The 13,378-nt window shown below is 38.1% G+C and overlaps 1 protein-coding gene across 10 annotated transcripts in view; it reads left to right on the forward strand.

Annotated features, from left to right (window-relative positions):
- The window catches only part of TMEM68 (transmembrane protein 68), a 59,545-nt gene that overhangs the window by 21,631 nt on the left and 24,536 nt on the right, over positions 1-13,378 (forward strand). For 3 of the 10 annotated variants that reach the window (XM_053208554.1, XM_053208556.1, XM_053208558.1), the window contains 4 exons: positions 945-1,138; positions 6,068-6,128; positions 7,791-7,930; positions 10,235-12,434. In XM_053208554.1, the coding sequence (XP_053064529.1) occupies positions 945-1,138; positions 6,068-6,128; positions 7,791-7,930; positions 10,235-10,393 (554 nt within the window). In that variant the 3' untranslated portion in view covers positions 10,394-12,434. Of the gene's footprint in view, positions 1-944; positions 1,139-6,067; positions 6,129-7,790; positions 7,931-8,053; positions 8,250-10,234; positions 12,435-13,378 lie in introns of those variants that run through there. The other 7 variants (XM_027042877.2, XM_027042879.2, XM_027042876.2 and 4 more) reach the window with 4 other exon arrangements.

The raw sequence follows: 13,378 nt of genomic DNA on the forward strand, positions 1-13,378 counted from the left end.
GATCCTTAAACCTGTGAGGAGTTTGGTTAGTCCGCACAGTCTTCACTACCCAATTTTCCATTCTCAAGAATAATGTATACGCTAACATCAGCCCTCCAGAGTTCCAGTGTAGGATTTGGTTAAAATATTTAGTTACTAACAGGATTATTTCTTTCATCCATAAATAGTTGTGCTTTGAAAAACTGTATAATATTAAGACCTGGAATTGGCTGTTACTGAATTAAATACTCACTTCATTAAAAACTCTTAAAAAAACCAAACCTCTTAATGATTTTGCTATTATTATTGATTTTAAAAATTTAATTGTGAGAGTAACATCATCTAACTTGGAATTTCAGTTGATTTGATTATGGCTTGCCAATTTTGGTAGGGCTAAGCATAGTCAGATTTACATTCTCCTGAGTGATTCTCTTTCTTATAGGGCTAAAGGGAGATTAGATTTGTGATTGCTGATGGGATATCATTTCTGATTGCTCTAGTAAATACTATACACAGTGTTTGGCCCTGAGATGCAGTGGAAGGGGCTTTGGAGTAGACATACCTGGACCAGAATCTCTGCCCTGCCATTTGCTAGATGTGTCACTTTGAGCAAGAGACTCATTGAGCCAACTTTCTTTGTCTGTAAAATGGGGGCCAGAATCCCTGTTTTCCATGGTTTTTGTGAGTTTTAATTAAGAGTTTGAATATGTCCAGTAGCCCGAATAGCAGGTGATCCGTGAGGAGGTGATCAGTAGGAGGCGATGAGTAAGTCATAGTAGCCGTTACTTTACCAGCAATATTAATTGTACGTAAACCTTAAGAGTTCTTGTTGATCTAAAAAGAAGTAAAAAAAGGAATTTACTAATTTAAGTGTAGATATTAAGTTCTGTGGGTTGCAAATGTTTTTGTTTTGAAGAATTGGACAAGAAGTACTTAAGACATCTTCATGCTAATGTTTCTTACAGGGTTTAGTTTATTACTTGATGTATTTTGTGCTCTACATGGACCAAGAGAAAAATGTGTTGAAATTCTGAGGAGTGGTCACTTGTTAGCTATTTCACCAGGTGGAGTTCGAGAAGCCCTAATTAGTGATGAAACCTACAACATCATTTGGGGTAATCGTAAAGGCTTCGCTCAGGTTGCAATTGATGCAAAAGTGGTGAGTTGTATAAAACCAATTATTAAAGTAAAGCTAGGTTGGATTTAAAATACATGCTTACATAGTGAGCCAGAGTATATAAGAATTTAGATCCTTTCATTGCACTACTTAAAAATCAGTGTATGCATAACTCTTCGTAAGGTAGCGGTGGAGAAGTTGTGCATGGGATGTCACCTCCACATCAGTCTGGAAATTTGGCAGATAGCCACCAAAGTTTTATTTCGTATTTCAAAATCTGACTTTTAATCAGATTTGTAAAATGTTTTGTATTCCTTCAGTCATACCTTGTTCAAAAGTGTAATCAGTTCAGTTCTATGTATTTTAGTCCTTTGGTATGATTGAATTGGCATATTTTCAGTGACGGTCGTTGGTTGGTTTCACTGCAATTCTTTTATCTGTGACCAATTTATCTAATCCTAGGAATTGAATAATTCGTAGCCCCTATTATTTTTTTATCAGCAAATGTGGTCAGCTCTCTGATTGTACTGAAGATGAGAAACAAATATTACTGTAACTTAGATCTTTTAAAAAGATTTTGATGAAAGAACTAGTCAATAAAATTAAGTGTTCCTCTGAGATCCACTGTAATTATTCTGTTTAGTAGACTAGAGAATGTGAATGCCATTTTGTCCTTTTCTTTTGCTTTGGAAAGTATTTCTCAACTTTTTGGTTTCCATATTGTACTTTATCCTGTGAAACGCTTACTGATCACTTGTGGAATGTTCCTGTGTTTTCTGTTTTCATTTTAGATTGTCGGGAAAAGAAATGGTAGTGCCTTTGACCAGGATGGTGTTCTTTTTCTGGGCCAGTTAGTTAGAGACTGCTGACAGTACTTCCCTGCGTCAGTGTTTTTTGTGTGCCCATTGCTGCTACATAGAGACCGGTGTGCACGCTTAACTTGCCTGTTCAGCTCGCAGATACAGGCTCTTGATTAAAAACGAAGAGATTACAGATGACTCATTCTGACCCAAGACGGATATTTGAGGAAGAACGGGGTTTTTTTTTTTTTTTTTTTAACCGCAGAATTAAAATAAAATCCATTGAGTTTTAGTTTGTCCTGTACACATGTACATGTAACTACCAGAAGTTACTGCTGTGGCGCACTAGTAATGTGATCCCAGAATAAGAGTTACTGCACTTGCCCAAGTGTTTAATAATAGACAACATACACATTTAAACACTATTGTCCTACTGTAGATTATAAGCTCCCTGAGGACGAGACCATCTACAGTGATTGGCATTTGGTAGTCTTTGAATTGAATTGAATTGATTTTTTAAACACAACGTTAAGCACTACTAGAAAAACGTTAAGCACTACTAGAAAGGGATGTTTGAAGTTGAACTTTATGTTAATAGTATTAGTGATACAGAAAATTAATTTATAGCACATTTTATTTCCCAAAGAGGCTTTTTTTTAAAGCCATATAGCTTTTTTTTTCCTTAATTTTATTTATTATTGGAGAGAGAGAGAGAGAGAGAGAGAGAGAGAGAGGATCCTAAGCAGGCTCTGCGCTGTCAGCACAGAGCCCCAAGAAGGGCTTGAACTCTCACGTACTATGAGATCATGACCTGAGTGGAAACCAAGAGTCAGATGCTTAACTGACTGAGCCACCCAGGCACCCCTATTTCTCAAAGAGTCTTAAGCACTGATGTATAAAACAAAATTTTAGAATATATGAATAATGTAAAACAAAAGGATATATGCACCATTGTACAAAAATTAATGGTAATGAATGTAATATCTGTTAAAGCAATGATAAAAGCTAAAAACCTAATCAAAGATAGTTTATTTTCAGTTTATATTTTGAAAGAATGATTTCTTATAAAGTTTTAAGATAAAAATGACAAAAATAGATTTGGAATTAAATTGATCATGAGATTCTAATTTCTCATCCTTAACTTCACAGATTTAAGGAACATTGCCTGGACGAAGGCCTGAAAGAAAGAAATTACAGAGAGAAAGGAACTATTTTTTTCAATCTTTGGTAGAGTTTCTAGATAATTAAGTAAGATAATCCAGATCATTTAATTAAAGTTTCTGTATAAAACTTGGGAAAATTTTATAAACCGCCTTTTTTAAGTTTAAAAACAAAAATCTTTAACGTTGTTGATTTACAAAATAGCATTAAATGTTTGGTAAATACTGTATCACCCCAACCTTTTGTAGTGCTTCTAAAGGCTTTACGTTGGTACTCCTGTATAGTAAGTAGGTGACGTATGTAATTCTTCCAGTGTTGCAGATGAGGGAACTCAGGCACAGAGAGATGAAGGGACGGAGGGGTCGGGTCATACAGCAAGGCAGAAGCAAAGCAGAGCTTACATGCGGGACTCCTGCCTGCATTTCACCGTGAGTCTGCTGACCTGGAGGTTAGGGGGACCCTCCGGATATGTGACGGAGCTCTTTCAATCATATATGGATCTAGTTGTGAATGCTACAAATATCCCATCTGGAAAACCCCTTCACAGTCCTCACAGAACTATCATAAACTTCCAGTAAAAATTTAAGACTGTTGCAAGAATAACTGCATTTAAATTGTGACATTATAACAAATTGAAGTGAAAAAAATCTAGATTGTCAGTGCAAGTTTACAAAATATTGGTAAAAAATATTTAAGGTTTATCTGAAAGTTACAGGCTTTTTAATATGATCTAAATCACTCATTTTGTGAAATTCCTGAGAATTATCACTTTGATAGGAATGTTTAGGTGACTTCATATCTAAATAGGTTGGGAAAATATTAGCCCATTTATTCAAGTTAGAAAACAAATAACTGATGTAAAAGAAAATAACAGTTGTTTTAGTAAAATTGTTAATATGTATTATCTCAATCCACAAAATAGCCTTTGAGATAGGATAATTATTATTATTTCCATTTTGGTGATTTGTCCAGTGGTGCTCATTTACTTTTAGTGGCAAAGTTTAGACTCTCAGACCACATTCACCTGATTCCCCAAGACTAGTTTTAACAAAATACACATTCTCTTTCTCTTGCACACCCTTACACAAAGATACGTGTATACTGCAAACAGTTTCATCCTAGGTTACTTATGCAAGTCCCTCGTATACAAAAGGTGCATGAGGAAAGGGAGGAATAATTGTACTACAGTATCAGGTTGTAATAAAGTAATGCTTATGGTCTTAAGGCTTTAAGCTTGAATGCAAGTCTAAGCGACCATATGCCCAGACTATAGCCTGGAATACTGAGCCTGCTAGGGTAAGCATTTTCCTGTTTAGGAAGTTCTAGAAATATCTAGCTTCTGGAGAGTAAGCTTTTTAAACGATGATATGTAACCTCAAGAATCTTCATAAAGTGCACGCTTCAGCATAAACTTAGGGGTTCCTGCCACTCAGTAGACATAAATCCAGCAATACTGGTCAGAGAAGACAAAGGGTGTGTGTATATGTGAGCTGAAAGGTTTCTGTTCCTCTTTGGGCATTTTATGTTCTCTAAAGACATTTTATAACTCTTTAAAATGTTAGACTGTCAGCCAATTACTTTATTTCACCAAACTAGGGGTGGTTTCCTTGATCAGAATCTGAATTTTTTACCAAAGAGTCCGTGTACTTTGTTTCATGTTTTAGCTTTGTGGATTAACGCCACGAAACTTTAAATTCTTCCACCGGAGTGCTTTTCTTTACCTGACTTTTTTTCCTAACTGGTTTTAAGATTGCTGCTGCCTGTTTCTGACATTTTGTATTCAGAGAATACGAACTAATCCATTACAGGCATTGTGTCTGTTCTGTGTACTCATTCCTTCTGTGATTCCTTCATCGCACTTCGTTTTAGCACCTAGTCTAGTCCAGGCACTGTTCTGGGTGCTGGGGACGCAGCTGTGAGCCCAACAACGTCTCCGCTGTTAGGGGTCTTCCTTCTGCTGCGGGGAGAGATACAGTAAATAAATGGTCAGTGGTTCTATGTGAGCTAGTAAGTCTTAGGAAGAAAGCTATGCCTTTAGTCCCTTTCCTTCAGTCCACCATAGTTTACTGTTCCCCACAGCTGAGTAAGAATGGCTTTGTAAAATGTCAGCTTATTTAAATATCTCAAGCCCTGCTCACCGAGGCAGGGAACACTGTATTCGGCACAGACTGATGGTAGACTGGAAGTAAAGTGATACTCAGCTTTTCTTTTCTTTTTTTTTTTTTTTATGAAACATCGTTTAATTCGTTGGATTTTGTGTGCATATTAAGGTGTTTCTATTCAATTTTTTTTGTCTGCTTCAGTTTCACCATGGTAGAACCTCCTTACGTGATCCTTTGCTATTTCATCATTGTTAAGGTCTCTGTTTAAAAAATCATGCTTAATCAGTGATATTCATAGGATAATAAAAACCATGAACTTGTGAGCAGAAATGCTCTAAAATTAATGATAAAAGGAATTGTTTTCTGTATATGCTTTTCCTTTTTTTTTTTTGCAGTGAGTCTTACACTTTTCATTAATGTTGAACATTTTTAGATTCCATAAGCTCACACAAAAAAGTGTTTCAGTAATTCTGTGACAGCATCTTGCCAAAACCTGTCATTTAAATTCATATGTATTTCCCCATACAGGGGCCTCTGCCTTGTAACTTTTCTCAGTCAGCGTACTCTTCAGTGGACCGCTAAGATCAATTTACCATATTCATTTTATTCCGTGAAATTAATGATTTTGGTAATCCTCATTTTGAGTTTCAAGGGTTTATGTGGAATGATAGGAAAGTTGGCAAATGAAATACATATCGCCACTAGAGGGTAGTAGTTCCAATTTTTATTTTTACAAATGATCAAGTTAAATTTAGTCTGATAAATCACACTAGAGGTAAAAGTATACCTTTATTTTTAAAATACCTCATTTCATAATCTTAAGCAGGCCCCCAAAAGTTTGCATTACTGACTCAATGGTGATATTGAATGGATCAATATATTTACTTTTTAATTCAAATTCTCTCTAGCCCATTATTCCTATGTTTACACAAAATATTCGAGAAGGATTTAGATCACTTGGAGGAACAAGTAAGTTCTGATTCATATGGTTTTTCTAATTGTAATGTAATATTTAGATTATAGTAGTTTAAATATTTGGGCTTTTGAACCCTATAAGAAATCCTTTTGAGTTATTACTTTAGATAATGAATTTATTATTTAGATGCTTTTCTATTTAAAGTCTAAACGATAACTCATTCTAAGTAATGGCAGTTCTTAGATGTTAGATTTTTGTTGAGAATCTCATCTACATACTGAAGCTTATTTGTTGTGGGCTTAAAATTACAGTGAGTTATCTAATTTCCTGGGTTGAACCACGTTGTTGAGGTTTAGAACAAATGTACCCATGACTCAGACTGCCTTCCTAACTCACTGCTGCATGAGTTTCAGCTTTAAAAATGGATGACAATATGATATTGAATTAAGATTAACAACACAAGGATGTATCATCTGCTTTGGTTCATATCTGTTACTTCTTATTTTTTGCTTTTTAAAATATTTTGAACCATGATACATTTATATTATAAAGTTCTTTTTGCCTAACTTTAATTTATGGGTAACAAAATAAGCTTTGAGTGTAGTTAGAGGAGAGATAACATTTAGATGTGCTTTTTCTTTGCAGTTTCTCTGTTGTTTTCTTTTTATTTTGAGATTTTCATAGTTTATTTTTATATCCTGTGGTTTATATATTATATTCGATTGATTATATTTTGTATCCCTAGCAATATATTGTTCCTATCCCCATGCAGATCTCCTCTTGAAGAACTTTAAATTTCTGTTGTCTGTTTTATGTCTGATGTTGGTATATCGTTGATATTCGATTACATTTTTTAGGTATTACTCCCCCCCCCTTTTTTTCAAATGTAAAGTGGAAAGTGATGTGATATTTAACTGTTGGGGATTATTTCTTACAGTAGAATTATTTCTTCTAATTTTCTCTCAGGTCATTTCTTCAGAATTTAAGTTGCATACCAAAAATTATTCCTAATTTTGTTTCTTTAATTATAAAGTGGTTTAAAAATTACTGTTGACTACTTTTTGACTTTCTTTTTTACTTAGTTCATCAGTTTATTTTACATTATTGCCACTTGCAATCCTGCTAAATTTTGTACTTGGTCACTAACATTAGTAATTCTTTGCTACTCTGCAGTTTTCTTAATTTACAATATTTTTTCTTTACCTGGTTTATTGGTGCATTGTAGTTTCATGTTTACGTGAATTTATCTTACCCTTTTCTTTTTTTTCTTTTATTCATACACGCCTGTTTTTGTGAGTCTCTAGACATTTTAGCTTCTAGCTTTGGGTTATAGTCTTTACCCTTTGTTTTGTAATAATAGTAATTGATTTGCCTTTTTAAAATTCTCTTATTTTTGAAAGCTCATTTTAAAAAAAATGAACAAACCTATTTTGGGGGGCATTTTTAGGTTCCCAGAAAAATTGAGCAGAAAATGCAGAGTACTGATACAGCTTCTCACCACCCCTCAGTTTCTCTTATTATTAACATCTTACGTTAGTATGCTCCATTAGTTACAAGTGATGAAAAGCTCATCTTAAAAAAACATATATTGTATTAATTGCCCAGGGGTGATATTGTTTGCCACCTTCCTCTAAGTCTTACATATTAATTTGAAAGTTACAATTATGTGCTCAGAATATTTAACCCATTAAAATAATTTGTTTACTTTAAAACAGGGTTATTTAGATGGCTTTATGAAAAATTCCGCTATCCATTTGCTCCGATGTATGGGGGTTTTCCTGTGAAATTACGCACCTATTTAGGTGAGCCTATTCCTTATGATCCAAAGATAACAGCAGAAGAATTAGCTGAAAAGGTAAATTATTGTTTCTTTCTTAATCTTTGAACAGAGTTTTCCTTTTAAGTACTGTATTAAAAATGACTTCACTACTTTATCCTACAAACATGTTCTAGATCAGTTGTGATTTCCTCCCCGCAGGGGACATTTGGCGGGATCTGGAGACTGTTTTTATTGTCATGACAGGCAGGACCCGGGAGGTGGTGGTGCTACTGGCATTTAGTGGGTAGAGGCCAGGGATGCTGGTAAACATCGTACGATGCCTAAGTAAGGCCCCCACCGCAGAGCTACTCGGTTTAAAATGTCAAACGTGCCGAAGTCGGGGCTCTTGGCACTGGTAAGTAAAAGGTTTCATAAGTGATGTTCAGAAGAACAAAGATTGACCTCCATAAAAAGACAAGTATTGTTCTTGTTTGATAGAAGTATCTTGGGAGGAGAATGGAACAGTGTTGAAGGGTGTGGGTGATGAAATCAGATTGCTCCCAGCTCCACAACTTGCTGTGTGACCTCAGGGAGTCCACAGCTCACTCTGTTAGTGTGCAGAACCGGGAAGAGAATAGTACCCGCTCATAGTTGTCCCTGAGCATTACATGAGGTTACGCAAGTTCATTGTTTAGAACAGTGAGTGGCAGATAGTAAGCGCTTCATGAATGCTGGATATTAACACTGTTAACACCAGGGAGTCCTGTTGTCCTAGGAACTTACACTCTAGTGAGGGAGCTAAATAACTAAATCAGTGCTTATATGGTGACGTGTTTTTTAACCTGGGTACTGTGGCGTTTTGCTGTGGGGTGCTGTCCTGTGCACTGTGGGATGTTTACCACCACTATCTCTGGCCTCTATTCACTAGATGCCAGGAGCGCTCCCCATCCTCACCCCTCACTCGTTGTGATCGTAGAAAATGCCTCTAGACCTTTCCGTATGATCCCCAACGGGGCAAAATCTGATCTGATTGAGAACTTCTGTCTTAGGACATCATGGAAGCACAAAGGGAAGCTATCTAACTTAGATTAGGGATGCCTCCTTGAGAGAGGTGATGCTTGAATTCGGCTTTGAAAGACAAGGAATTAGCTGGACAGAGGGTCCTGAGGTAGAGGAAACAATGTATAAAGGGATGGTGTTACGAAATAGCATAAAATCTTTGGGGAGTTGAGAGTGGTCTTGTATAGCTACAGGGATATCATAGGCGATGGGGCTAGAAACACAGGAATGGTCTGGACTAGGATGGCCTATAATTGATTTTGTTTCCTGAAAGCAGGTGGGGGGGGGGGTGCTCTGGAACATAGGTGAATGGTGTAATAGGTTTGCGTTTGGCAAGATCACTGGAAGTGATACGGAGGCTGAATTTGAGGGAGACCAGTAGAAGCTCAGAGGGGAAAAAGACTGCTTTGTGAAGGAAAAAATAGGAAAAGCTTCCTGGAGTGAGGGCATTTGTGGTGGGTCTTGAAAGAAGGGCGTGGCTTGGTCCTGTGGACTTGGGGCTGGAGGAAGAGTATGAACAAAGATGCGGTGGTTGGAGAGTTGACCATATACCAGCAGTGTTGGTTAGAACGGCAAGGTTGGAAAAGACTGCCTAATAAATTCTCCAGGGATTTTGCAAATGCATTAAAGGCTCTAAGAAGCTCTGCAATGAAGTCTATTTAACTGTTTCAATGGGCATTTCCCAGTCTTAGCTGACCAAAACCTCCTTGTTTTTCCTGGATTAGCAGCTGTGGAATAAACTTGGGGAATCAGTAGCTTGGTGGGTAGGGTTTGGTTGAGATGCTGCTGGATGAGTAAGTAGCTACATTTTTAGGCCCTTAACTGTCAGACTAGGGAATTTGTCTACCAGATAACATTTCAGTGAGGATAGGTCTCTGCTTGGGAGTGGCTCATATCAGTTTCATTCACATTTAGGAGGCCCAAACAAGCAGATGTATAATCTGTTTCTCTACAATGGTTTGTGAAGATGACTGTAGCAATTGTGATCACTTAGATACATATGATTATAAGTGCACTCTTTAAGAGCAGGGCTCATGCTGTTGAATTCTTGGGTCTCCAGTTCCCAGCACCATGTTAGGTATTTAATTAGATCTCAGTAAATGTTTGATGAATGAATGAATCACATAGTGGTCTCTATCTACTTGAAGAAGAGCAAGGGACAGATTGGAGAGATTTTATAGAGATAGAACGTACCAGACTTGAAAATTGATTCTATAGCTACCTGCAGGATGTGTCCATATGTATTATATGCATAGGTTTTTAAAAATACTTGATGATGAAAATTTAGAAGTTATCCGCACGAGACACTTACTGAAGTCATGAGCTTCATTCACAAAGCAGGTTAGAGACAGAAGACTGAGGACAGACGGGAGGACAGGGAAGAACACACGAGGGGCATGCGGAGGACGTCAGCCAAAGCTGTGGAGACGTGGAGAGAAGTCAATTTGTGTGAGAGAAGCCAGCCGGCGAGGATGTTTACATAATAGGAATGACCGGTAATATTCATTCCTGCAAAGAGATCAGGGAAGATGAGGATGAGAAAAGCCCAGTCAGCTTGCAGTTACATCTTCAGAAAGTAAAAAACTACGTGAAAGCCATGAGTTGAATGGCTTCTATTGAATCACCTGGAAAATGGTGTGAGTGTGTTTTGATTATGACTTTTATACCAGCCGTAGGTACGTGTAGTGTGATTTCTTTCAAGTTTTTTAAATTGTAGTCAAAACCACAACGTTTATTAGCCGTTTTTAAGTGTATGCTTTAGTAGTGCCAAATATATTCACGTGTGTGGCCAATCTCCAGTCTCTATACCCCCTGAAAACCTGCTGCCCATTCTTTCTTTTTTCTTTTTCATACATACCCGTCAGCTTTTTCTTCTGGTTCCTTCACGGGCCACGCGAGATTCTTGTTTTTCCCCCAGCTTTGTCGAGATACAAGCAACCGATCACATTGTAAAAGTTTAACGTGCAACGTGAAGATGCGATACGTGTGTATATTGTGAAATGATGGCCACGGTAAGGTTAGGTGCTTCCATCACCTAATTGCCACTTTGTGTGCCCGTGGTGACAGTATTTAAGGCCTTTTCATTAGCAACTTTCTGATATATAATACGGTATTCGTAACTGTAGTCACTGTGCTGTACCTTAGATCCTCAGAACTTGCTCATCGCGTAACCGGAAGCTTGTACCCTTGACCAACATCTCCCTCTTCCTCCACACCCTGGTAACGCCCCTATTCTGCTCTGCGTTTCCATGAATTCACCTCTTTTAGATTCCACATATGCGTAGAAATCATACACCACTCATCGCTTCTTCCTCCCCACAGCCCCTGGTGACCACCATTCTGCCTTCTATGACTATGAGTTTGACCGTGGTAGAAAAGGGGAATCATACAACGTTTGTCTTCTTGTGACTGGCTTGTTTCACTTAGCATAAGGTCTTCAAGGTTCATCCATACTACAGCACGTGACAGAATTTCCTTCTGGTTTTTAAAGCTGAATAACACTCCGTTGTGTGTACCACATGTCGTATATTCATTCGTTCACCGATGCACGTTAGGGTTGCTTCCATTTCCTCTGCTGTTGGGAACAGTGCTGTGGTGGATATGGGTGTACAAATATGTCTTCAAGACCCTGCTTTGAATTCTCTTGGATATATACTCAGAAGTCAGATTGCCGGATCACAGGTGGAAAGAAAAGACTCGCTTTTCCCTCCCGGAGGGAAAAACCTAGTTCTTCCATACTGTGTCTTTCTTTCACTTGCACATCTCCTTTACTTTTACACAGAACATGACTTGCGACACTCCTGGTCACCTAATGTGTGGAGGGAGGCTTTGCCCCCACCAAGCAATTTTCTGACACCAGTTAGACATCCTGTCGCTTAACTCATTTCGGACACTGTCTACCTGGAAATAGTATAGATCCCACCGGTTAAGGAATCAGTCCCACAAGACTGCTCCCACCCCACTCCAGATGTGAATCACGAGTAGTGGGTCCCCAGGTAACCTGCAACTTCTGTTCAATTTGGCTACGAATTGGAGGTTCCCAGGACCCCTCCCAGGTTCAATGATTTTGATGTATTGGCTCACAGAACCCAGGAATACACTTACTTACTTTACCAGTTTATTAAAGGATGTGATAAAGGATACAGACGACCAGCCAGATAAAGAGATACGTAGGGCAAGGAATGGGAGGGCCTCAACTGCAGGGCCCCTGTGGAGTTAGGGCGTGCCACCCTTCCTGGTGTGGATGTGTTCACCCGCCTGGAATGGAAGCTCCCTGAACTCTGTACTGTTGGCATTCTATGGAGGCTTCCTCACATAGGCGCGATCGATTGTTAACTCCGTTTCCAGCTCCTCTCCCCTCTCTGGGGCATGATGGAGTAGAGCTGAAAATTCCAAGTTTCTAATCATAGTTTGGTCTTTCTGGTGACCTGCCCTTATTCAGAAGGCATCCAGGAATCCAGGAGAACAAAAGACACTTTTATCACCCAGGAAATTATAAGGATTTCAGGAGCACTGTGTCCTGACTGGAGTCAGAGACCAAATATTAAGAGACCAAATAGTAAGAGTTTTAGGAGCTCTGTGCCAGGAACCAGGGGTAGAGACCAATATATATTTTCTGTTATCTCGCAGTGCGATCATTCTTTTTTAATTTTGGGGGGGACCCTCATCCATACAGTTTTCTGTAGTTGGCCATGCCATTTTACATCCCTACCAATAGGGCACAAGGGTTCCAGGTTCTCTGCATCCTCACCAACACTTGTTACTTTCTGTTTTTTGTTTTGTTTGTGATAGCAGCCAACCTAACGGGTGTGAGGTAATATGTCATTATAGTTTTCATACGCATTTCCCTGACTAGTGGTGTTGAGCATCTTTTCATGTGCCTTGAAGAAATGTGTGTTCAAGGTGTTGGCTCATTTTTAAAGTCATGTTATTTGGATTTTTTTTTGTTGTGGAATTGTAGAAGTTCTTTATTCTGGATGTCCTCTTTACTATGTATATGATGTGCAAATGTTTTCCCTCATCCTGTAGGTTCCTTTTCACCAGTTGATTGTTCCTTTTTATATACAGAAGTTTTTGAGTTTGATGGAGCCCTGTTTGTCTATTTTTGCTTTTGTTGCCTGTGCTTTTGGTGTCATATTCAAGAAATGGTTGCCAAGTCCAATGTTATGAAGCTTTCCGTCCTATATTTTCTCCTAGAAGGTTTATAGTTTTAAGTCTTATGTTTAGGTCTTTAATCCATTTCGAGATAATTTTTGCTTATGATGTAAGGTAAGGTTCAACTTTATTCCTTCTACTGTGGGTGTCTAGATTCCCCACCACTGTTTGTTGAAGAGACTGCCTTCCCCTCAATGTATGGTCTTCGCACCCTTGTCAAGGATCATTTGCCATACATGCAAATGTTTATTTCTGTGTCGTCTGTTTTATTCCATTGGTCTATATGTTTGTCTTTATACCAGCACCACACTGTTTTCATTACTGTAGCTT

The sequence above is a fragment of the Acinonyx jubatus genome, chromosome F2 (genome assembly GCF_027475565.1).
Source record: "Acinonyx jubatus isolate Ajub_Pintada_27869175 chromosome F2, VMU_Ajub_asm_v1.0, whole genome shotgun sequence".
In the NCBI taxonomy this organism is placed as follows: Eukaryota; Metazoa; Chordata; class Mammalia; order Carnivora; family Felidae; genus Acinonyx; species Acinonyx jubatus.